This window comes from Ambystoma mexicanum, chromosome 9, assembly GCF_040938575.1.
Source record: "Ambystoma mexicanum isolate Mex_15411 chromosome 9, UKY_AmexF1_1, whole genome shotgun sequence".
In the NCBI taxonomy this organism is placed as follows: domain Eukaryota; kingdom Metazoa; phylum Chordata; class Amphibia; order Caudata; family Ambystomatidae; genus Ambystoma; species Ambystoma mexicanum.
Window position 1 is genome coordinate 149908607 of NC_090931.1, and position 26708 is coordinate 149935314.

Consider the following 26708-nt stretch of genomic DNA (forward strand, 5'->3'; position numbering starts at 1 on the left):
TTCCTTCCTGACATGCCAACGGGCCGTAGCTCCCAGCAGCATAGATAGAGTTGCTTGGCTTCTGCTCAGTCAAGGCAAGTTTAGTCAAAGCTACAAACAAAAGTTGGTACCCAGACACTCAATGTACTCTTTCCAAGTTGAATGAGTGTGCCACATGGTGCAGGTCCAGCCAGCATTAAGCTGAAGTGGAAGTATGTATTGGGTTGCAAAGTATGTCTCTTTATTAAGTAATCATTTTGCAGTTTATTGTCAAATTGGTTTAATCAATCCCATCGGTTTTATTTATCATCAAAATTATGAAGCCAAAAGCTTGTTTGCTGCTTTATCGACAACACTGATAGAAGTAATACTGGCTTGGTGAGTATTTGTATTTTTCTCTTCGGTTTTATGGTATGTGAACCTCTCTGGGAAGCAAGGGAACACTTTACAAGTCATTTGGGTTTCACTGAGTTAATTGGAAGGGTGGGCGTTACAGGCTATAGTAGCTTGGATGTCCCATACTACATGGGTGGAATATACCTAGGAGTAGCAGGTCTTAAGAGTATCCCTCTATATTCCCCGAAGGCAGGGTTTTGAGTTCCTTCCTGAACATCAGGAGTGTTGGAGCAGTCACCATTGTAACTGGGCTGGAATGGGGCATTGCAGGAGAATGACTGTTTCTGGGTTTTCCCTTTGCATGTCAGTTTAGTTTTGAGACTCACTATGGTCTAGATTCTGGAGGAGGGTCCCACCATAGCCCACATGTTTCCATGATAGGTAAACTGGTGTTCAGGAAGTGGTTTCCTTAGATTTGATGCAGGCAGTTTTGACGAGTATCCCTGCTGGAATGAGTAGCCAGTGTAATTCTCCTAGGATGGGGGCGATGTGGTCACATTTATGAAGAGGGCAGCAGCATGTTGAATTGCCTTAAGGGAGGCCAGGCATGTGGCCAGGATGCTGGTGAGGGGGGCAATCCCTGTACCAATCTGTGAAATGTCCAGGGCCTAGGCATTGGTTTGGAAACTCTCAGGTGGGAAGAAGTGTTTTATCCTTTTGAAGGAGAGCTGGTTGATTTTAGGCACTTTAGTCTTTTCTGTTGGTATTTTGTCATTAATGGACTCGAGTGATCTGCTATATGGAGCTAAGTGATGTGTGAATCCATCAAGGTGCATGTCATTCAGCCACCCATGAATAGCTTCCTGTGTAGATGGATATCTCAGCAGGACAAATTCCACTTTGGTGGGGTTCAGTATCAGGTAGGTGCTTGTCATCCAAGCTTGGATGGAGGAGAAGCATTTCCACGAGGCATGAAATGTCTTGAGTACAATTCATGTTGAGGTATAACTGAATATGTTCAGCATATAGGTGAATTGAGATATTAGGGGTTGTTGCATAGAACTGGAGTGGTTCTATATAGAGATGGGCATGTGGTGTCGTGGAGTTTTCATAGTGATCATCATGCTACAGTTACAATTATTTTGAATCCCCTGAAATCCATGAGATTTGGACACTATTCACATGATTAACACCTTGTTTGCTGGTTTGATTTTGTGCATGGAAATCATTTCACATATTACATACGGAAATGTTAGCATTACATTTGAATGATCAGATCCCGCTGCCTCTGCCATCTACAATGTATCCTTGTTACTGCAAAACAGATAAATAGATTGCTCTTTGATCCCTAAAAAAAGTGATTTCCCCAAATAAGATCCAACACCTGTGCATTAATAAGTGCTTTGCAATAATGAAAAGCTGTAATTAAAGTGGTAGTAGGGATAGCTCTATGTCCACTCTGTGTATTAACAAGTGTTTTGCAATATTGAAAAGCTCTAATCAAAGTGGTAGTAGGGATAGCTCTATGTCCACTATGTGCATTAATAAGTGCATTGCAATAATGAAAAGCTCTAATTAAAGTGGTAGTAGGGATAGCTCTATGTCCACTCTGTGCATTAAGAAGTGTTTTGCAATAATGAAAAGCTCTAATTAAAGTGGTAGTAGGGATAGCTCTATGTCCACTCTGTGCATTAACAAGTGTTTTGCAATAATGAAAAGCTCAAATTAAAGTGGTAGTAGGGATAGCTCTATGTCCATTCTATGAAAATCTCCTCCAAACAGGTTTCCCATTGCTCCTCCAGAATCATGAAGGACAACGTCGGCTCTCTTGCCACTGCTCTTGCTGATTTCCACAACCACTCTTTTGCTATAGGATCCTTACCCGCCTCCCTCAACCACTCCCATGTGCACACACTCCTGAAAAAACCTTCAGCAGATCCTACTTGTCCAGCTAACTACCACCCTATTTCTATCACCCCGTTTCTGGGGAAACTCCTGTAGAAGCTGGCCTTCCTCCAACTTACCTCACACACTGAACTTGTTGGCGGTCTCCATGACCAGCAATCTGGATTCCGAGCATCCAGAGGCATGGAAAAAGCTCTTTGGAACACTTGTGAAGAACTGCTTAGATCCCTTGATTCCAACTCTCCAGCTGTCATCGTTCTACTTGATCTCTCATCTGCCGTTGGCACTGTCAACCACTCTATCATCATAAAATGACTCCATGATACCCTGGGTATCTCAGAGCAGGCACTGGATTGGCTGACCTCTTTCCTCGCTGAGGTCTGTCCCAGGTTATTCTGGGCACCTTCTCCTCACCTGCCTCCTTCTCCACCTGCTGGGTTCCCCAGGGCTCCAACCTTTCCCCCTGGCTCTTTAACACTTACCGTGCACCGCTGGCATGCACCATCTCCTCCTTCTCCCCCAATTTCCGGTGCTACGCAGATGACACTCAATTCATCTTCAAATTTCCTGCTGACTCTCTTACTTCTTCCATCATCCCGGACTGCCTAGCTGACGTCCAGTCCTGGTGCACTTCCAATGACCTCTGCCTCAATGCCAGCAAGACTGAGATCCTTCCTATTGTGACCCCGGCTCCTTCTTTCTTCCCCTCACTCTGGCCATCCCCTAATGGCTCTACCCCTTCTCCTTCATCTGAAGCCAGAAACCTTGGAGTTATCTTCGACTACTCTCTATCCTTCCTCCCTCACATACAGGACATTGACAAGAAGGCCAACTTTCAACTCTTCCTTATCAAAGGAATTCTCCCTTTTCTCACTTTCCCCCAGAAGCTCAATGTTACCAGAGCTCTGGTTCTCTCTGGGCTTGACTACTGAAACATCCTTCTCTTGAATCTACCCTCTTCCTCTCTACAACACCTCCAGCTAATCCAGAGTATGGTAGCAAGGCTTATCCTTGGCCTCAAGCCCAGTGATTGCATCTCTCCTGCCACCTAAAAACTCTTCACTGACTACCGGTTGCTGCATGGATTAAATTCAAATCCCTCTGCATCATCCACAAGGCTGTCTCGGGCCGGCGGACCACACTATCTGCAACTTGCTATTACTAAATATTCTCCTTCTAGACCTCTTTGGTCCACTGAAACCAACTATCTGTGTGTGAAGCGTTTCGCTTAACAGAGGGCTGGAGGCTATTCTCTTGCATCTGCTGGCTTCCTCTTGTGGAACAACCATCCTCTTCCACTTCGTCTTGAGCCGGACCTCCTCAAATTCCAGAAGCTCCTCAAGAGTTTCCTTTTCATTTCCTCCTTTCAATATTTCTTCCTCTGCCAACCTCACAGTCGCTGTGATTGGGAGCCAGGGCCCTTATGTGTCCTCGGGACCCTGGCCTCCCACACCCAATCGCCTCAGCCTCTGCTTACACATAGCACTTGCCTCGGCACCCACTGGCCTACTCCATTGTAGGCCTGCACTTACCGGCTCATTGCAGCTCGCTGCTCCCTAGCACTTACTATACTTGGCACTTACATCTGCTGCTTACCTACGAGCACTGACACTCCAGCACCTACCCCCAGTCCCTCTTCCCCTCTTCTCTCTCTGCACCTGCACATTCTGAATGCTCACAAGGCATAGTAGGTTTGTCTTTATCCTCCAGTGTATATATTGTTTGTCAATCAAATTTTCCTTCCCTGCTGCCATGTGGGCGCTTTGAAACCCAATTTACTTGTTGTATAAGAGCCTAACAAATGCACAATAAATAAAAAATAAAAAAAACAGCGCTCTGTAATAAAATAAAGTTAATCTAGAAAAATCTTAGGGGAATTTCTGGCCACACAGGAAAGGACCCATTGAAACCTACTTACAAGTTGGCATTCATGAGACTATCACAGAGTCCTTCACTCCCATGACACTGGTAGTATAGCTCAGTGGCAATGCACTGTCTTGGAAACAAGACGATGCAGAGCAACACAGGTTTGAATCCCGGGTCGCGCTTAAAACCTCTTTGGTATTAAGTGTGTAATAAATAACCAATTATAATGATAAATTAACAGTGACAAGTGACAATGAAGGGTATTGGTAGTGCGTTTGGACAGACATGTGATGCTTTGCAGTACAGCGGGATCTCTGCACTTGGGGCCATCTGGGAAAGCAGCAGAAGGCTCCTCCTGAAAAATTAGAATTATCTGGCAATGGTTCAGCTGTGACTTATTTCAGGGAATTGTGGCGCGGCAGGCACAAGCGGTTTATTTGCTGTAAGTTACCAGTTTACAGTAAAGCAGGTTGACATTTAGCTGTAAATTGTGAAAATATAGTATTGCAAGAAAATTTCATTTCTGTGTGATCTGACTGGTGTATGGCCTGAAAAAAATGAATTGCAAAATAGTGAGAATTAAAACACCGAATTTTTGCAATCGAATTTTTAGATATTTTTGGAAATGTTTTCGAAATAGATAGGGAGTTGGGTTAGGGAATAAATTAAGGTGGAGGGTGTGAGGGGGCCCCTGCATTACAATTCGAAAAAAAGTGCAAAAAAGACCTATTTTCCCTGCCGAAATTCGATTAAAAAGAATAGTGCTTTCAGCCTCATGGTTATTTAAAAAAACTATTTTAACGTAGATCCATTTGACTGGGCTTTTTTTTTAGAATTTTGCCAGAGAAAAATACGTATCTACTTATATTGCACAAGTATTGTGTATTATTTGTTGTGTATGCAAAGTTGTTCGGATGCATTGATGTACATTATACAAACATGTATGTATGCAAAATATTTGTATGCTCATTGTGCACTTCTTAGACAATATCAATTCTGTGGGGGGAGAACCCCTTATCACAATTGAGCTGGGAAAATAGCCAATTTTTGCAATCCTTATCAAAATTTGTTTGAAAATTACAATGAGTAGCCAACGACTGAATGCTGAAATATCCGTCTGCCAATCTGATTCAGTCAGAACATAATTTACCTTGATAAAGCCCCAGGAGGGTTAAAACTCGTGTTGGTTGGCTACAAAATTAATTATAAATTGTTGAATTGAACCATTCAGTGGCTGGCTACCCATTCGGATTTTGACACAGATTTTGATAAGGATTGAAAAATTGCCTATTTTGTCAGCGCAATTGTGATGCGGGTTTCTCCCCCCCCTCCACAGAATTTATATAACCCTCACTCAGGAAGGAAGGGCACAGTCTTGTTAAATCCCCACACATACGGCAGGGTACAGTATTACATTTGTGATCAGAGCAGCGGTTCCCATATTCTATGCCCCACATTGTGGTTCCTCAACTTCTTAGGCAAGGTATCAGTTTCTGATAGTTCATGCTCTAGTCTCATAAACATGATCTAACTCTAGTCTTCAACCACTACGCCTTACAAGGGCCTCTTGACCTTTGAGTCAGGTGAATGACAAGCTTATCAGGACAAAGGCGTGTTACTGACCTCTACTCGTCTCCTCAGCGACAATTTGCATATTTTTGGTCATTCTGAAAACATGAAGGGATTTTGCAAATCATTTGGTGGCGCGATAACTCCAACCGACCTCACACTGCCAGTAAATGTCCTGAATGTTCCTATTCTATTGCCTTGCAGTGGCCACGTCATGGCTGTAGAGTCTTACCTCGGCAGGACCTGCCATCCTCCTGCAGCATCCCTGTCACGCAGCTGCACAGCGGCCCGTCCACTCTACTCGTGCAGATCTGCTCACATCCCCCGTTCTCCTCGCACCAGTCCAGCCCTGAAACAGCAGACAGCGGAAAGGTCAACAATTGTACTACTTTGCATGTACAACAACGTGTGCCGCCGTACAAGATCCAGAGACCCTCTACACCAAATGTGGTGGATCTGAAAGCAATTTTCACTGAAGGATGGTCTTGTAACCTAGTGAGTCAAGCGCTCAATGCTGACATTTGTGGATCATGTGATAGAATTCTGGCAAGGCGATCCCAGCCATTCGTCCTTTGGAGACGGTACATGGCGTACCATTACATTGGGTAATAGCAACACCTGCTATTTACAGCACTATGTAAAATGGATAACTAGAGCGCTACACCTTAAAAAAGGTCATATTCTTATTACAAACAGAGTCTATGTAATGACGACATTCAGCAAGCAGAGACTTTCGAACAACACTAAATAGAATTCGAAGATGTTTTTCTTGCCAGAAGATGAAAGATATCCAAAGTATTGGAAGTTGCCTCACCCATAACCTCATTCAGTTATGTGCAATTCTCTTTAGAAAAAACTGTACAGTAAAAAAAATAGCCCCATTGAAAAAACGGTTTCATACAATCATACAATGCAATGTTTTCTTTTTGGTTCAAAAAAAGTAAAATGATAGCATTTAAAAGCAAAATGGCAAAATAGCTATTTTCCTGTGGAACTACATCCAGGAGGATTTGGGGAAGGCAAGAATAACCCCAATTAAAAAAAAATATGAAGGCCAGAGATTGTTTAGTTAGGTTATCAGCAACATAGTGTACCTGCCTACAAAAAAGAAAGGGAAGATGGCAGTAGAAGTAGGAGCTGTAGTGAGCTCTCCTTTTTAGGAGCTGATTCAGAAAGTGTTCTTCAATGGGTGAATCGCATTGAAAAACTCTTTGTGAATTCGGTCAAAGGAGCGTAACAAAATGGAGCCTCACCTCCGGCATCTTCTGCATGCAGGTCTTCTGATTCCTGAGGGGTCCTGCACCCAGGTGGATGGATAGCTGTGTATACAGGGGCCTTGCACCTAGCGCCCTATGCCGGTCCCATGCCGATCGCAAGGGATATTGCCACATAGACATGCACTATCTGGAATGCATCCCTGGGAAAATCAGGGAGGTGCCCCACTGGGGTCAGCCAATCCCGCATACGGACCCGAGGCCACAGTGGGTTCCCTGAAACTTATAGGTGAGTCCAGGGAGTGGCTCGGAGTGGCACGTGCTGTCCCTGGAATCTGATTGGCCACCCCAGGTGCCACCCCGTTATCCTAAACTATGATCGCTATGCGTGTATGTGCATGTACTTCATGCCACCCCTGCATAAGGCAGTGCCCCACTTGGACCACCGCAGTCAAAAGAGTCCGGACACCTCACTGCTGAAGCTGCATGTGCAAAAGCATTTATGCAGGAGATCAATTTTGGGGAAATCTGCCACTTGCATAGTGTTGTGTTTCTCTCCATACTGAAGAGGCGAAAAACCTTTGCGAATCAGGCTCAGTTATGCAAATCAGACCAAATCTTTTCTCATTGCGCCCAGCGGTCACTTGATGACCAGAGGATGGTCCATGGAGGAAATATTTCAGGACAGAGGCACCATGAAGAATCTCCCCTTGAAAACAGAAATAGACTTGGGGTAGCCCGGGAATTCATGCATAATGTCAAGCCAGGGACGAGCCATGGGCTCTAAGGGCCAGACGCAAGCCGAGCCAGGAAAATAGCTGCCTAAATCATGGAATGCAATGTTTTTCAAAATCCCACACATATCCATACAGACTAAAACTATTGGGAGAGGGTATGACATAAAATGCCCGAATCGCAGATTGGGTTCACATCCTGGGGTCACCAAGTGTTTTCACAGGCAAGGAGGAATTGAAGTGCTTTTGTTGGGATTGGTAGATTACTGCGTGACCAATTTGGTCGTAGGAGACTTGCTTGCAGTTTTTTGCCCGAATGATGATGCATATATATATGTGGTGGTGAGTATAGTTAGGTTGTTATTGTAGGGGTATCAACGGGGGACTACGGGGGTCTCCCCCACTTATATATGTGGCAAAATCGAGCAGACAAAAAACAATTCAATCAAATCTCCTGCAGCCAAATGGTTTCACAGTCATCAACATAAAGCCTTTTGTTCAATGTGAAGAAAGTGGTTGTCTCGTGGGGGCCAAACCCTGGGAGTTCTCAAACGTGGCCATATCCCAAAACTCATCCATACCTCAACTACTCCCACTCCCGTCCCCACTGCCATAGGTCAAGGAAGTAAGAGCTATCCTCCTCGGACCTGGAGGGAGTTCACAGCAACGTAGTGGTGGATATGGCTAGTCAGGCAATTACAGTGTGAAAAATGCCAGTGGATGGATGTGGGCAGGCAGCAGAGTGGAGACGCGCTTCAGCTGAGGTTGGCCACTGGGGTCAGTGGATCTACCATACAGTACACTTGTGGTGGTCGGAGAGGATGCATACTAATTGACATTTTCACAATTGACCTTGGGAGAATTGACCTTCAGAGAATTTACCTAATTTAAAAGGTCAATTAGGACATGTATGCGGGGTAAACCCCCCGCAACCCGCACCCAATAAAAAAAAACACAACCCCCCACCCATTCCATTTATATTATTTATAATCCAAAACCAACCCAATACATATATATAAAATATCTAATAATATAACAGTCAATTGTGCAGACGGTCAATGAGGAACACTATAATTAGGTCAATTAGGACAAAAGGTCAATTGTAAAAGGTCAATTTGGGTAATACCAGTTGGAGACAAGGCCAAGCACCTCACAAAACAGATTAACAACAGGCCCTGTCCTTAAACTGCACAGACAGTAAGGGGGCAGAAAACAAGTAACTCTCGGAAACAACGCTACCATGAAACAAGTGCAAAACAAAACATGCTTACAAAATGATGCTTACATGCAGGAGCTTGGTGTCTGTGTAATAGAGATATAGAATACAATATGCGTAGATCTCTAATGAGAGCCTATGGGAGGGTGCAGAAGTTGATTATCCACTGTTAAGCCTTTCCCTCTTTACCTGTGAGTTGCTGTGCCAAGTCTTTTTGGGGTACCAGGCCATGGGGGGACTTGTGGGTCAGCCCGTGCCCTGGGCAGGCACCAGCCCTAAACAAGGGCCAGGTCATAGCCTGGCACAGGCTCGCCTAGATTTGTTCGGCTTGCCCAGGGGTCCTCCCTTCCAGGAGACATATGGGACACTCCTCTTAGGCATGCACTTGCAAAGAACCTACCCAACTGGTTATTTGGCTGGGAAGGAGGTGAGGGCTGGCCTGGGAGAAGCTCTTCTGAGCTTGGAAGCCTTCGAGAGGTGTGTGGGTGGCTCAGATGTGGAATATCTCAAGGAATAGTCTGTTCTAGGCAAATGAGAGCACAGAAGACAAAATTCTGATTTCAAGTATGAAAGCCAGCACGTGTAAAACTAGTAGTCGTTAAAAAAATATGTTTTTTAAAAGCCTACAACTTACAGGAACCATGAAGATAGGGCGCAGAAACTGGGTTACGTTGCTGACTAGTATTCTCATTTTATGAAAGCCTGGAAATGAGCAAAAGGCACGCTCTCTGCGCGTTTTCCCACCTGACAGCCATATTGAATTGGTGTCTCTAGAATGAGTGGGGCGTGGAGAAGGAAATGCACTCCACAAGTGTCAGTTCTCCACATCTGTGCGCATCAGATTTTCATTCCGGTGGAAAGGCTGGCATTCCTATAGATTTCACATGTTTCTTTCTCCATACAAAAGCATGCAGAATCCGTAGGGAACTGCGTATAAGTCCGGATGATGTGTTTTTGCAGGCCGGACGCCATTACTTATCACTGGAGTGCTTGCATGTGTGCATGGCAGTTATCTGATGGCCTTTTCTACCTGGGGCAGAACATATCATGCAACCCTGTGGCTCTCTAGGATGGATAAGGGCCGCAAGGGAAAGGGACCTGGAGCTCTTTTTCTGTCAATGATTTCTGTATACCACTAGGAAGGAGAACTACCATGGTAACCGCTGTGACACGTGCACAGCGCGCCACGTTTATCTGTATGTCATAAATTCTCTTTGTGTGTTATGTATGTTTTTAGATTCTCAAGGTGCTTTGAGAATGTGGTCGCGTCACAGCCCTAGAGCAGTTGGATGGGAAAAGCATGTATTATGTTAAATGTTAAAGGTATTTGTACCGCGCACCATCACCAACGGAATTGGTCCCCAGGCGCTCTGGTGGATCTGGAAACGATAAGGTGGGATGGGTTAGTAAGGTGAAGAGGTAGTAGGATAGTGAGAGGAGTGGTGTTCTGTTGGCAGCTTCAACTCGGTATACACCGGGTGCTGAGCTTTGGTGCGGGTATTGGATCGGTGTCAGTCCACGTGTGCTGTTGCTCCGGCTTATGTGTTGTTGCAGTGTTGTGAAGTGCGTGTGGCTTGTTGTGCGAGAGGTGGTTGTGTGAGTTTTTTGAGTGAGATATGTATGCAGAGTTTGAGATTATATTGGTTAGTGGGTTACCTGACCTTTAGGATACTAACATCCACAGTTTTGTCTAAGTGTGGCACTTGTTGGCCTTCATAATCCCATCTAGATGCGGCGTAGGCCAATGTTTAGAATTTTATCTATGTGTGGGCATGCCAACATTCACAGATTTATCTAGATACGACGCAGGCTAGTGTTTAGAAATCTGTATAGGTTAGGGCATGCTAACATTCACAACTTTATCTGGATGCTACGCCCTGTATTATGAGGGTGTATCAACAGAAACCTTGTGAGTTTGCGCTTCCACTCGAAAAGAAATGTGAGCGTATATTCAGTCTGCACCATTTCTTTCCCATTCATTCACAGATAGACCACTGGCATAACGGGGGCCCCCACAGCCGCTGCAGTTGCTGGAGGCAGGGTGCCCCGCCACCACATGTTCTGGAAGGGGGCCCCACTTGGAGTAAAACATTTCAAGAATTTATTTTTTCAAGAAAATTATAAAATAAAATGTTTGTTTTTGAATTCACTCTGCATTCATAAAGAAATTATTTCTGCAACAGAAATAATTTCTTTATGAAGGCAGAGTGAATACAAAAAAAACTTTCTTTTTGAAGTCTGATGACTCCCCTCCCACCCCATGACATGGAAGACACCTAGGCTGGAGGCCTCCATGTCATGGGGTGGGGGGAGCTATGACTCCAAAAAGAAATCATTTATTTTTGAAGTCACTCTGCCTTCATAAAAAATTATTTTCTGTTATGGTTTGGTCCTTAATGAAAATAATTTCTTTATGAAGTCAGAGTGACTTCAAAAAGAAACAATTACTTTTTGAAGTAGTAGGGCTCCCCTCAACCCCATGATGTGTGTGTGTGAGTGTATGGTGAAAGGGTGCACACTTGAATGTATAGGTGGCTGCCTGAGTGAGTGTATGGTAAAAGGGTGCACACAAATGTATGGGTGGCTGGGTGTGCGCATGTGCGTGTACAGTGAAAGGGTGCTCACTTAAATGTATGGGTGGCTGCCTGGTTGTGCCTGTATGGTGAAAGGGTTCACACTTAAATGTATAGGCTGCTGCCTGTGGGAGTGTATGGTGAAAGGGTACACACTTACATGTATGGGTGGGGGCCTGGGTGTGTGTGCCTGTATGGTGAAGGGGTGCACACTTAAATGTATGGGTGGCTGCCTGGGTGTGCCTGTATGGTGAAAGGGTGCACACTTAAATGTACGGGTGGCTGCCTAGGTATGCCTGTATGGTGAAAGGGTTCACACTTAAATGTGCGGGTGGGTGCCTGAGTGTGTGGGCCTGTATGGTGAAAGGGTGCACACTTAAATGTACCAATGGCTGGGTGTCCGTGTGTGCATATGGTGAATGGTGTGTATGCTTGTGTTCAGGTGCGCAACAAAACCTACATTTCGGGGGCAAACCCTTCCAATGTTGGGAGAGGCGCTAACTTTATGGGAAGTGGAGAGGGGCAAACTTATTTGTGTGGGGGCATCTAACTTCTTAGCGCATTCTAATGAGACTATTCTAGTGCAGCTTCAAAGTTACATGCAGTTAACTCTCTCCTTTAAGTCTGAAAGCACCCACTTATGGACTGCTGTGAGAATGAGCTGTCTCCTGTTCCCTCTCTACCCTTCCAATCACTCCCCTGGCATGCAAGTACTAAACCCACATCACGATTTCAATTGCCTAAAAAATTTGGCTTTTGAAGACAGGTACTAACAGTGAAATGTTTTACGTTAGTAATTGCTGGGCGCTTGTTAACAGCAAAACCCAGGTGCCATTTAACATCTCTGTCCTGTTCTGTCGGGCAACTGCTCTGTGGGTCAAACAGGTTGAGTCAATATAGCCCAAAAGGTTCAGGGCGGCGGGGTGCTGAAACCCTGTCAGTTCAATGGTGTTTTACCACTACCTGTGTTTAATGCCTTGATTACTTATTGGTAATCTTCATTACTCCTAGCCCTATTTGTCCTCATCCCAATACTTGTGTACGGCGCAGTATTTGTGTATGAGGCCCTTTGCCTCACGCAAAAGTACTGGGATGAGGTAAGGTACATGTAGGTAATGCCTGTGTTAGCTACCTGTAATCTTCATTACTCCTATCCCCACTCTTCCTCATCCCAGTACTTACCTTTGAGGCAAGGAGCCTCATACCTAAGCATTGGGAAAAGGAAGAGGGACATGGAAGTAATTCTGAGCCAAGCAGCTGATTTTGGAGGTTGGGGTAGGGGTGGGAGGGAGAGGGATTATGTAGGGGGAGGGGCGGGATTGTGCGATAAATCATATTGGTAATCCATGTCCAGGCTAAGCAGTCCTGCTAAGTGTAATTACCTGGCTAGACTGGCATTTGGGTGCTGCCATTCTAGCTGTTTCTTACTGTGGCATTGTATATTTTCTGGGCATCTGTCATAAAATGATATGATATCATATGATATTGTAAGTCATTTATAACGCGCCTGTACACAAGTGTTTCTAGGCGCGACAAGACAAGGGAGGGAAGACAAAGGGAGGACAAGACAAACAATCTTACTAGGCCTTGTGTCATTCACATCGTGCAAGTGCAAGAACGAGAAGTGCAAGGGGAAAGGGAGGGGGGAAATTCAAGGGAGAGGGGAAGGGAAACAGGGCAGCACGGCTCTGGGTAGTGCAAGGAGAACAAGGGACTTTAGGGTTACAGTTACAGCCCCTAAGTGCGTGGTAGGCCCGCAGGCAGTGCAAGGGTGACTGATCAAGAAAGAGCCTGGACTCAGTGAGACCTGAGGGTAGCCAAGTAACCAGTCTGTACAACAGACAGGTAGGTCAGGTAGGAGAGAAGGGGAGGGAATGAGAGAAAGCAGAGGAGAAGAAGAATGTTTTGAGCTGCTTCCGGAACTTCAGGTGGTCCGTCTGAAGTTTCAGAGGGTGCAGGGAGGCCATTCCAGGGGGAGGCACCTACAGACGAGAGTGATCTACCCCCCACTCTCTGCCTGCAGAAGTGTCTAACCCTTAGAGAGTTGGAGGTAGCTGAGAGAAGGGCTTGAGAAGGAAGGTATTTTGGAAGAGAGCGCTGGATGTAGTGCGGGTCCTAGCCTCAGAAAGCCTTGTGGACAATGCAGAGGGTCTTCAACTTGATCCTTGCAGCCACCGGGAGCCAGTGGAGAGAATTCAGTGCTGGAGAGATGCGGTCCCTGGGCTTGAGGCCAAGGATAAGTCTTGCAGTCCTGTTCTGGACTAGTTGCAGAGGGTGGATAGTAGAGGATGGCAGATTGAGAAAGAGGCGGTTGCAGTAGTCCAGCCTAGAGAGAACCAGGGCTGGAGAGACAGTGAGCTTCTGAGGGAAAGTGAGAAAGGGAAGAGTTCTTTTGAGGAGGTGCAGCTGGTAGTGGGACCTCTTGGTGACGTCCGAGATGTGAGGAGAGAAAGAGAGAGTGGAGTCAAAGATGACACCAAGGTTTTTTTCCTCGCAGGAAGGCAAAAGAAGAGGGTTTAAGGCAGGCAACCAGAGTGAGAGAGGGAGAGCACGGGCGGGGGTCCCAATGAGAAGGATCTCTGTTTTACAGGCATTAAGGCAGAGATCGTTGGAGGTGCCTCAATCCTGAATCGCAGATAGACAGTCAGGAATGAGAGAGAGAGAGGAAAGGACGCTGAGGGGAGCCCGAAGGAAAGCTGAGTGTCATCCGCATAACACTGAAAGTTAGAGGAGAAGATAGAGATCAGGTGGGCCGAAGGGGCTAAGTAGTGGCTGAATAACCAGGGTGAGAGGATGGAGCCCTGGGGGACGCCACAGGTAGAGAGAGAGGTGGCAGAGAAAAAGAGACAAAGTTGGACCTGGGAGAGGCAGTCCAAGATGAAGCAGGTCAGCCACTCCAGGATCTGATCCTTGATACCCAGGTTCTCACGGAGTCGATTGATCAGGATGGCGTGGTTGACTGTGTCTAAAGCAGAGGATGAGGACAGAAGGAATTATGGAATCAACGTTAGAGAGCAGATCTTCACGGGTGTTCAGGAGAGCAGTTTCGCTGCCTCTGGCCATTCTGAACCCAGACTGATGGTCATGGAGATAACAACAGATTCAGGGTGGAGAGTAAGCTGGGAGATGACCAGCTTTTCCAAGAGTTTGCCCAGAAAAGGGGTGATGGAGATTGGGTGATAGTTTGCCGGGCAGGTAGGATAGGCAGATGGCTTCTTGAGGAGTGGGTGCACAAGGGAGTGCTTCAGGGGAGAGGGGAAACTTCCAGTGGCGAAAGAGTGATTGCAGAAATTGGCCAAGGCTGGAGCAAGGGTGTCAATATGATCCTCGATGGTTCGTTCTGGAGGAGCAGGGGAGAACCTGTTTGACCGACACTTTTATAGATTGGAATTGTCTAGAAACCTCATCAGGTGTTGTCAGGGAGAAAGAGGAGAAAGGAGGAGGAGAGGGAGAGATGGCCATAGGGGGGCCGAGAGAGGTAGAGGGAGAGGTGATGGAGGACAGGATGTCCTGAGTTTTAGCAGAGAAGTGAGAGTCCAGAGCCATACAGAGGCCCTGGGAGGAAACAAGAGAGGTAGAAACAACAACAGGATTGTCCAGTTCCTTGCAAATTTCAAAGAGTTTGGCCGTGTTGTTAGAGGCTGCAGAGACGCAGGCTTGAATGTGTGCTCTCTTCTTGATGAGTGTTATTGCTTTGACTGGCATTTTGGTGCAACCAGTCTAGGTATGTCTAAATGTGGCCTGGCATTCATTACTGTAATGTTATTACGTGTCTACACTGGTCTGCATTGTGCAGCCAGTTGAACATGTTTTCATTGTGGCATGGCATTTTTAATAGCAAAGCATTCATGTTCCTGTGCACTGCTGGTGACTTGCATGTATTGGATTGGTGTTACCCTACACAACAATTGCAAACACTCTGGCTTTTTAGCCAATTTTTCTCAGACAGTGTGCTGTATGTTGCATTGAAACACATTTACATCTTTCTCCTAGTGCAGTGTGCAGCATACCCCTTCAGCAGCACGTTTGTGCATATTGCGCAAGCGTGGTAATCTAGGCCGGCCCAGATTGTGGCGTGACCTGTGATTTGTTGCATGGCTCGCAAGGGAGAGGTGTTGTTACGCCACTGAGATACACCTGTTCTTCCTTTGATTCATTCGTTTTGGGCTTCTCTTTATCATTTATTCGTACATTCACCTGTTAATCTAATAAATCCTTCACTCAAACCTTACATGGGCTTCTAATACAAAGGTTATCAGATTAAAATGGTATTTATGTCGCTGATTTGTGGAGGGTTCAGAAAACAAGGACCCATGTTCCCCTAATTGTAAAACATGTATTGAAAACAAGTAACTGAGATGCCAAAAGAATCTTCACTTGAGGGCAGCGTCTGCTCTGCTGAAACAACAACAGCTGTGTATTTTCCTGCTCATGTGTATTTTAGCTTTAGTTATTACACTGGCTCCCTCTGCTGGACACAAATCGTACTTCAGGATATTATTTTTCAGTGGTACTCTCTGGACGCTTCTGTTTCTGTTATTTGTGACTGTGTTACTGTAGTCACAGGGAGAAAGATTACGATTCACAGGGCCCACATCTGCCTTGCCCCCTATTCAAATGTGTGACTATTAAACTTCCTTGAGCGTGCTAAGGATTTTGATATTCTGTAATTAGACTTCGAGTTTATTTACTAAAGGAAATGCACTTGTATGTATCTGCTACCACCCATAATATCACCCACCACCACATCAGCTGCCACTCCCAGAACACTCAGCTATTGTGCACCACCCACTCTCTCCTAAAGCCACTCACCCGCCCAGCAACTATGACATTACTTCCACGTCCACTCTTCCTCGTCCCAGTACTCAAGAATGAGATAGCCCTCCTCCCACAGAAACTCCTTTTCTATTTATATTCCCCAGAGCCCTGCCCCCTCCCCCACCTGCCTCCGGGACTAACAGCCCGCCTCCCCCGAGTCACAACAGTTCTTTTTGGTTCTGCTTTGTCCCCCTGCCATGGCATAGCCTGGGGTGGAGGGGTGGGAGGTGTTCCTGACCACTGTGCCTCGACCGGCCCCTGCTGGGCTGTGGGCAAGCTCGGCCATGGGGTCGTTTGCACCAGGGAGTCCCTGCTGTAAAAGGACCCTCTGTTGAGGTGGGTGGGGTGCCCAGATCCTCCCTCCGTCACAGCCGGGGGTGGTGGTTGAGACCCCACACGGTCGGGGGCTGGCCCCTGCGTTTTCCACCCAGCCGAGCAGTTCGGCTTCCTGTTGCTGCTGGCCCGGGAGGATCGCACCCCAGGTGGAGGTGAGGAGTTGGCTTGGTTTGGAGCTCCCATATGGGCAGGATTCCCTTGTTTTCCCTATTCTTCCTTCTGATAGGCATGGCTGCGTGCAGCTGACTGTGACTGTGGTTGCCTAGCAATGCTTTTTTCCCCCTGCATTCTGGCGTTTATGTATATTGGTTGGCTGGAGGAGCCTTTGCCTGTGTTTCTGTCTTGGGGCAGTCGTGGGCAAGCGCTCTGCGAAGCTGAGACATGTGGAGCCGGGCTCCCCTTCGCCATCCTCCGCCTCTCCCTCTCCCCCTCCCAAGAGAAGAAGGGGGAGAAGGATACAAGAGGACAAGCTTCTAAAGATTTTCATAAAGGCTGTGCAGAATGAGGGTATCCACGGTCACCGCAGTAGAGGAGTATCCTCTTCTTCTTTTCCCTCCCCTGATGCCTCCTCCTCCAGCTTGGGTGGCTCCCCCTGCTCTAGGTCTGCAGAGTTTGAGAGCAAGCACTTGGACAAGTAAGAGACAGCTGGTGTCCTGCTGCAAGTTTCCTGCTATATGGGGTTCCCGGACTCTGAGCCCCTGCCATCTGTGTCGGGGGTGCTAGGCCCGTGCCACCCCAGTTCAAGTGCAGGCTTAAGCAAGGCCTCCCCCTCCTGGCTGAGATTAAGGCTGAAGTCCGACGGCAGTGGATTGAACCGGATAAGACTGTGGTTCCCCGTTTTTTGGCTATATTGTATCCCTTGCAGGGGGACGAGGCTATCATTCCACAGGTCGTCCAGGTCGATGGCATCATTCCTACCCTGGAGTGGAGGTCTTGTATGTCTATAGAGGATGCCATCAGAGACCCTACTGATAGGAAGGTAGACTCCGCCTTGAAGAAATCTTATGGGGGGTGTCCATCTGGCCAGAGGCGTTGCTAGGGGGAGGCTAAGGGGGCTATAGCCCCTGGTCTCTTGGTTGTAGTCCCGGATAGAATCTCAGGAGCTACAACCAAAAGGATAGCTAGCCCCCAGTCCCAACAGTTCCGACATTAGCGTAGCCCCGGGTCTTTTCCAGAACTAGCAACACCCCTGCATCTGGCCTTGCGTTGTGCCACATACTCCTACACAGCAAAGGCTGCACTCGGGGGTTCAAAGCCTGCCATCAAGTCTGCAGAGAATGGCTCTGACCCAACTCTGCTCCTACAGCCAATTAAGGCTCAGGTGCAGTTTGTGTCGGACCTTGCCTATGATGAAATGGAGCCTGCTGCCATGTCCCTGAGTTCCATCATCGCGGGTCGCAGGCACCTTCACACCAGGGATTGGAGGATGAACTCTAGGCAGAAATCTACGGCAGTGAAGATTCCCTTTGAAGGCTGCACGTTGTTCAGGGTTTTTAAAGCTGACAAACATGAGAGACAGATACATAGGAAGTCGGCTCCAGTTTCCAGGGGGCCTGTTCCTGCTAGGCATTCGCAGAATTCTACGGGTCTCCGTAGTGTGCAGGGTCATCGTGTGTTGGGGAGGAAATGGCGCTCCAGTCAGTTCTCCGCTCAATGCCAGCAGAAGTCCTGATGCCATGCCAGTTAGGGGTCGTCTGAATTTCTTCTACACCCTTTGGACCCGCCTTTCTGAGGAGGCCTGGGTAAATCGTCTGGTTCGTTGGGGGTGCAAGCTGAAGCTTGTGTCCTCCCTCTTCTATCTGTCACGGTTCAGATGTCCCTCCCCAGGCACCCCGTCAAGAAGTTGTCCATGCATCGGGCACTATGGGACCTGCTCTTCAAGAGGGTCATTCGGCGGGTCCCGCGGGAAGAGCGCGCCTAGGCGTATACTCCATTGTGTTGCTGGTGATGAAATCCTTGGGGTTGTACCGTCTCATCATAGACCTCAAGTGCCGGAACCATCACATTCTGACTCAGCATTTCAGAATGGAATGTCTTCAACTTGTTATTCAACTTGTGAGAAACCTGGATTTCCTGGCGTCCTTGGATCTGCAGGATGCTTACTTTCACGTTCCCATCTGGTCCACTCAACTGATGTTTCTCAGGGTTGCTGTGGGCAAGGATTATTTCCAGTTCCGAGCCTTGTCTTTCAGCCTGAACCCCGTGTCTTCACCCATGTTCTGGGGCCTATCGTCACTGTTCTTCACCTCCAGAGGATTCAGGTTTTCCATATCTTGACGACTGGCTCCTGAAAGCCCGGTTGGAGGTCCTTCTGCTTTGTCATGTGGACACTACCTGTGCGCTCCTGCACTCCTTCAGCTTCCTCGTCAACTGGACCAAGTCTCACCTGCACCCGTCTCAGGACCTTCAGTTTATAAGGCCAGGTTCTGGATGGCAAGGGGTCATGTGCTGCTTCTGCTTATGAGGGCTCAGTGGCTGTGGGACTGTCTGTTTCTTCTTTCTCGTGCAGTGACTTCAGTCAGGGACTTCCTTCAGGTTCTGGGATACATGGCGGCCTGTATGTTTCTTGTCCTCTGGGTCAGGCTTCATCTTTGTCCCTTGTTGCTCCATGTCCACTGGTTCTGGAAGGAATCCTCTCTGGACTTCTAAGCCCTGATTCCTGTGTATCCCTCCCTCCAGGATGTGCTCCAGTGGTGGCTTCATCTGCCTAATCTGTTGAGGGCGTTTCCTCTCTGTCTGCCCTCTCAGAACATCGTTACGACAGATGCCAGCCTGTTGGGGCAGGGGGCAATTTCTTTGGGATAAACTCTCCAAGAACTGTGGTCCAACTTGGAGGAATACCTGTATTCCAACTAGATGGAGCTGGCAGCAGCCTTCAGGGCTCTACTGGCCTTTGCACCAGTGCTGCAGGGGAAGGTGGTCCTCTTGCGATGGGACAATACTGCCACGGTCACCTGTGTCAACCATCAGGGGAGCTCCCGCTCCTGTCCTTGGGGTCTCTGGCTCTCCGTCAGTGTACCCGGGCAGATTCTCACCTTCTGTTCTTGTCGGCTTGTCATGAGAGGGGTTGGGTCAATGTGGTGGTGCACCGCCTCAGCAGGGAGCTCCCTTCGGAGGATTGGGTGCTGCAGGATGTGTCCTTTTTGGAGAGTGTGCAGGGTGCTGGGGTCTCCGATTCTGGATCTGTTTGCCTCTCCCCTGTCCGCCAAGGTTCCCCGGTTCTTCCCCAGGTTGCCCTTGCAAGGGGTGTGGGGGAGGATGCCATGACCTCCCCATGAACAACGGGGCATATGCATGCCTTCCCCCACTTCCCCTCATCCAGAGGGTGCTGCTCGGGATCCGAGATTCTCAGTCAGTCGTCATCCTGGTTGCTCCTCTTTGGCCCTGCAGGTGTTGGTTCCACCTCTTACTGGACCTGGCCTTTTCCACCATGCTTCCTCTCTCGGGGGGGGTCTGGATACGTTGCTCTGTGGCCACAGAACCTGATCTGCGGGGCTTGGAAACTGAGAGGGCTTGCCTAGTTTCTCTGGGTCTCTATGCGGAGGTGGTAACCTTCATTCAGCAGGACCGGTGTCCTTTCACCTTAAAGGCCTACGAGCATCACTAGGGGCACTTCATGCCCTGGTGACTGGCTCAGGGCTTTTCCTCTGCCTTGAGTTCTGGGGCTCCCGTCCAACAGTTTCTCCAGTAGGGCTTCAACATGGGACTTTCAGTCTCCACCCTGCGTGCTCAGTGGGCTGCCTTCCGCTCCTTTGGGGGGGTCCTGATGTGGGTGGTCCCTCTTTGGTGGGGAGGCTTCTGAAGAGATTCACTTTGGTCAGGCCTATCTCTGCTTCTGGGTTGCCCTCCTGGGATCTCTCCCTGGTTCTGCAGGCCCTACAGTCCTCTCCATTTGAGCCATTGGAGGTAGTGAGTCTTAAGGATCTGACTCTGAAGACTGTCTTCCTGGTGGCTGTCACCTCGGCACAGCGGTTGGGTGAGATTGGCGCCCTCTCCTGCGAGACGCCCTGGTCTCCCCTGAGGCCTTGTTCCTTAAATGTCACCTCTCTTTTCTTCCTAAGGTGATTTTCAAATTTCACGTATGGCAGGAGATTGTTCTTCCTTCCTTTTTTCCCTCTCCCTCCTACCTGGAGGAGATCCGCTGGTCTACTCTGGATGTGTGGAGGGCTATTTTAGTTTATTTGGAACACAGGAGGGCCTTTCGTTCCTCCTCCAGCCTGTTTTTCATGTTTCGTGGTGCTGCCCCTGGGAAGAGGGCGTCTGTTCCAACGATCAGTAGGTGGCTGTGGGATGCCATCTCCCTGGTTTATTCTTCTGAGGGTTCTGCCCTCCCATCTGTGGTACAGGGTAGGTCCACGCGGAAGTTGCTTACTCTTGGGTGGAGGCACGTGGGGATCCTATTCTGAACATTTGTTGCACCGCCACCTGGTCTGACCCTGACACATTTTTTCATCAGTACCGTTTGAACCTCTACGGTAAGGAAGCTGGGCCTTTCAGGACTGGGGTTTGGAGTGTGACGTTTCTCTGACTTGCTTTGTTGGTACTTTCTTGGACTCTACTCTGCAATAAATTGGTGTTGCTTGGGTTGCATATCCCAGTTTTGGTCTGTAATGTTTGTGATCTTGGCCCATTGTTTCTGGAGTTGTTATGACTCATTCTTGAGTACTGGGACTAGGAACAGTGGACGTGGAGTTAATGCCTGGATCACATACTGGTAATCTTCATTGCTCCTAGTCCTACTCTTCCTCATCCTAGTCCTACTCGTCATCGTCCCAGTACGAGATGCCCACCTCACCCTCCCCTGTTGCTGAATGGGCCTTTTGGGCAGTGTTAGTTACCGTTGTTGCTCGGGGGAGGCAGGTTGTTATGCCCGGAAGCAGGCAGAGGAGGGGTTGTGGCTGTGGGGAATAGAAATAGAAAAGGGGTTTCGGTGGGAGGGGGGGCCACCTCAATCTTGAGTATTGGGACGAGGAAGAGTTGTACTAGGAGTAATGAAGATTACCAGTAAGTAATCCAATCTTTACAGCAGTTTCTTTCAGCACCATCCATCCAAAACATATAAGAACCATTACAACACCTTCCCCCTCCCACCTTGAGGAACCTGAAAGGCAAATCAGGAAAATGCATAAAGTGGCAAAAATATCAAGATGTGAATGACAACACACACTGACAGGTTCTGGAACTCTAAAAAAAATTATTTCACCTCCACACAAGCACAGTACAGAAATACTGCACCTCAACTTCTAGAAGAACGACTTAACAGCAAAGCAGTGACGCACCAACATCAACACACAGTAGCAGTTACAATCATGCAAACGAACAAAACGGAGGACCATAGAATCCGCCAAACAAAGACGTTCACAACAAGCGCCACCTCCATACGCTTGCAAAAATATGCACGCCTCCCTGCCCAGAAACTGGCAACCTCTACACCCATTCCGTTTGATGAACTTCAATATCTGGTGGCCTGCCATGCAGTGCCTTTCTCCAGCGAAACCAGTGTTTTAAAGTGGGAGGAAGACTTGAGAGGGAGGCTCTAGTTAGGGGGCGTGGCCTAAGTACTGGAGCGGGGGCAGTGATGGATGTGAGCGGGTGTGGCAATTGCTTGGCTCGCAAGTAGTGTGAGCAGAGCAGAAGGGGAGGCGGGGCACAATGCTATCACATTTTATGGTGCAACCTACCTCTCTTTTTTGTTTCTTAATCAGAGGCTCTGGCCCCTGCAGGCAGCCTGTCCAAGGCGGTCAGAGCCTCTGATTAAGAAACAAAAGAGATAGGATACACCAGAAGGAATTTAAGCAGTGAGCCCACCCTCTCCTTTTGTTTCTATGTGTGAGGTACCAGTTAACTCAGGCAGCCCTTTAACCTAGTTAAAGTGCCGGGTGAGGGCTCAGCATCCCTCATGGTTAAGGAACACCCAACCTCTCCTTTTTGTTTCTTAATCAGACCCTCTCTGGCAGCCTGTGATTAAAAAATATTAAGGAGAGGTGGAGGATCAAAAGGAATGATAGCAGTGCGCCCATCTCTACTTGTGTATATTTGGTGCCAATCCCCCCCGACCTATTTAATGGGCTGCCTAAGGGCCTGGCATCACTGATCATGAAACAAAAGGAGAGGGGGGAACACTGCTATCATACATTTTAGTGCCCCCTGTGAGTTTTTATAATAAGAAGCTCCGACCCCCGCAGACAGCCCTTTAACTATGCAGCTGCCTGAGAAGGCTGGTGCTTCTAGGGCCAGTCAGAGGGAATCCCCGGCAGTGCACCAGCTCGGGAACGCTTTTTGGAAACTGCCAGACCTCTGCTCTGGTTAACCCTGCTCACTTAAAGCCTTGGGCGAAACTCACAGTAAAATTAATCTCAAAACAGTTATGCATGTTTTCTCTTTCATGCCAAAGAATTGTTCTGAAGCATATCCATTCCTTTTCCCCTCATACCATCGACTTACATGCATATTCATTCACTTTCATGTCTTCCCACGTGCAAAGATTGCACATACATTTTCAGGTGTCCTTTAGTGTGTGCAAAAAAAATGTTAAGACAGCTGTATCATTGTGTGAATACACTCAGGGCCTGCTTCACAAAGCGTTTTTTCAATGGGTGCATCGCTTTGAAAAATGTTTTATCAATCAGGCCTTTAAAGTTGTGCTTTTGTGGGTATGTAGCTTTTTTCTACTCAGACACCACCTGGCACACAAACAGCTCCCCAGTCCACCACATGGAATGCCGTCTTTTGCAGGTGTTGGAGTGAGTTACGCATGTAAAAGGTATGCAGCTGTGAGTAACTGAGGCAGCAGCCTCAGGACATCTATGAATCTTTTTGTGTATCACTAAAAGCGCTTTTACAAATGCACCTGCTTACAAATTCGCAAGGCGCTACTTTTTCCAGGACTCGGTGAAACTGACTCCTGAAAACAGCTTGATAAAGCAAGCCATGTGTGCTGCCGGCTCTGCAAACACATTTGGGGAGGGCAAGTCTAGCAAAAGTTTCAGGTGTAGGTATGAGCAAATTACATGCTTATGGTACTTCGCCTTGTCTCATCTACATGGATGATATCTGACAATTTGATTTCCACGATATCTTGAAACCAAAGCCTTTTCTCTGCATCAGACCATGCATCCTTCAAGGTAAATCTTGGGAAATAGTCCCAAACATCCTCTCTTTACCACTCAACATTGACCAAGGCCTCCCGCGGGCAATTTCACCCAGTTTTCTTACTTTTTCTTCTTATGGGTCCAACAGAAATGATCTGCTCCTTGGGTTCTTGCACATAATCTGCCGCCATCCTGGAGTTTTGTGGGCAATTCTGAAAAAGGGAATTGGTGGGCATTATCAAGGATAACAGCCTTTTTCTTTGCGTTAGCATCAGCACAAATGTGGAGCAATTTGACAGCAAGGGATCTTACAAGCAACCAGGGAAGGAAACAGGGGTTGGAGAGGGAGGGGGGTCAGATCACCCAGCCTTAGTTAACGTGGTGATGGAGGGAGGTGTGGTCCTAGGTGCCGAGGAGGAGCCATTCCTGATGAGCATGGCCTTCGGCTCCTTCCCTAAATATAGAAGCGAGGGGGCGTGTCTCCTGTTGATGGGAGGAGGTTCCAGAGTCTGGGTGCGTATGAAGAGAATGCCAGGCTTGTGTTTCTTTCCTTCCTGCACTAGGGTAGTTCATGCCTCCTCATGTCCTTGCTTCTGGTGGATTACAGGCCCCGCGAGATGTACCAGAAGCATGGATGTAGTGGGGGCGTCTAACAAGGGTAGCTGATGCTGTTACCAGCTTGTACCACCCTCTAAGTAGGTGCTGATTGCCTTTAGCACCCACGTGCAATCGTTAGGAGTGCAGATGCTGACAGAACAAAAAATAAACAGTATTTACTAGTGCGACAAGGGCACTGAAGAGTGCTGAGAAAATAGTCATTTTTCAGTTTTTACTTATCAGGTGTGGAGAAGTCTGAAAATAACTATTGTTTGAAACACCCAAAATGTTTCTTAACTATCAGTGTACTATGATTCATGCCTTCGCTAAACATACGGGGAGACAGACTTAGAACTCTTTATGTCTGCAACCTTGCAGCTCTCCAGATGTTTTGGACTGCTGCTCCCACCAGTCCTAGCACCATGCTCAATAGTGATAGATCATGTAAATTGTAGTCCAAAGCATCTGGAGAGCCAACATGTTCAGACCCCGGCTTTAAGTGATGAAAGTTGACCTGGTAAAGGCAACTTGTGTCTGTGTCTGACTAAGCCACAGAACACAATTATGAAGACTGCTAATGTAGCCTCTGAACCATCTGAGGACACTCCCTCTTCAGTATATGACAAAGCTCACAGCCAGAGCTCGCAAGATTCACGGATATGTATCCAGGTCGGCGTAGAGTGAACTGATGGCCAGTGAGGCCCTTTATGGCAAAGGTGGTGCACAAACCTGCACTGGCTGTGCTTTGACAACATCTCAACACCAAGGTATGTAACACCACATGCACCTGGGCATTCTGGCTGCTGATGTGCAGCACTGAGGCCAAATATCAAGAATTGATGGCTCAATCAGTGACTCATTGTGACACCTGCATAGTGCAGCACCACAGAGTAAATTAGCTCTCTGACCCTCGGAGGGCGATAGTGGAGACAGGTGTCAATACGTATTCGGCCCGGTACACCGGGATCTTCCGCAGCAGAGAATGGCTAACGCTCAGCATGTCGATAACAGAAAGCTGCTGAAGTTAAGGGATTGGTCACTGCAGTCCCTCACCTTATCCATCGAAGGAGGAGAGCCACAGTCTCTCCTTTGAGGACAGAGGGCCTGATTCTCAACGATGTGCACTGGAGCAAATTGATGACGGTGAGCATTTCTGATTTGCACCTGCTACTCTATAATTGATCCACAAAGCCTAAAACTAGAGCAAATCCGGAGATGCCTGGAACAACTCTGAGATGCTTGCGTGCAATTGTGCTTTGTCATGTTTCGCCCAAGGGCCTTTGAGAGATGCTCCAGCAAACTCCAGATTTGCTCCATTTTTAGGTTTGTGAATCAGGCATAAAGTAGCAGGTGCAGATTAGAGACGCTCACAGATTTCTCTGATTTGCTCCAGCTCTAATATTTGAGAATCAGGTCCATAGTTTATTTTATTTCGTCTGGAAATTATGAATAATCAATCCAAGACTGGATGAACGCCGTGAAATAAGAAGCTTTTCCCCAACTCTGCCAGGGTGCTTTATGGGTTTCCATCTTGAATTCAAGGTTTTTGTAGACAGTAGGCGGAACAGCCAATTAGTGAAGCCTTTTTTAAATAGTGTGCATTTTATGTCAGTGGTACTTTGGAGGGTGGTATTGACACATGTTTATTTTTGTTTATTTTAAGACTTGTAAATGAGCAGTTTCATTTTCACTGTGGTAATGTTTTTGCAGAGCATGCATTTCTGAATGCAATTCCTTATTTTCATTTGGAAATGTTGCTATAGCACAACCTGATCTGACACGAACAATAAAGCACAATTATAAAACAATCTTTTAAAATAGCACCTCAAATTCATTAGTGCGACTTTTTAAATAAAGATATTATACCAGCCCTCCCCAAAACATTTAACTCTTTTGTTCCCCTGTAATGTGACAGAAAAACGAATTCTTATCAATGTTCCCTTCAAAGTTCAATTAAATTTGCATCCATCAATTTTCACAGAAGGGAATGTTATCTTCAGACATGCAGCGCAGATCATATCAATATGACATTCTTTTATTAAAATAAGGTGTCCTTGGGTTCGTTCAAGGCAAGCTACAGCACAGAGCAACCTGTCTTCAAAAATTGATTTACTTGCTCCTATGCACTATTCCCAGTCGACAGAATCCTGACTGTGGGTGCTCGTGGCTTCTGATCTGCTAGAATATGCTTTCTTTCCCCTTCAGACTGTGCAGGCCGTATTATAGCAATAACCGCCGAGCCGGTGGGCCATTACCACCAAGGTAATGCACATGGGGCCCAAAGTTACAGGGGCCCTGGGGGCATTAACTTTTGCCGGTAATGGCCGCGGGAGAGGCGGTTATTGTCCTTAGTATTCTGGGCTTTGTAGCCCTGGTGTACTAATGTCGTCGTGAAACCTTTTCAAGCAGCATTTCTTTTTCCATTTGAAAAGGCTGTCGTAGCAGTACGCGTTAATTCTAGAAACATTAGAACG

The 26708-nt window shown here is 47.4% G+C and overlaps 1 protein-coding gene across 1 annotated transcript in view; it reads right to left on the reverse strand.

The window, feature by feature from the left end:
* Positions 1 to 4563: 4563 nt before the first annotated feature.
* TECTA (tectorin alpha) overlaps positions 4564 to 26708 on the reverse strand; it is a 395812-nt gene continuing 373667 nt past the window's right edge. The window contains exons 21-23 of the mRNA XM_069613900.1: positions 23762 to 23849; positions 5888 to 6004; positions 4564 to 4634 (exon numbers count right to left, since the gene is read on the reverse strand). Of these exons, the coding sequence (XP_069470001.1) occupies positions 4564 to 4634; positions 5888 to 6004; positions 23762 to 23849 (276 nt within the window). The remainder of the gene's footprint in view (positions 4635 to 5887; positions 6005 to 23761; positions 23850 to 26708) is intronic.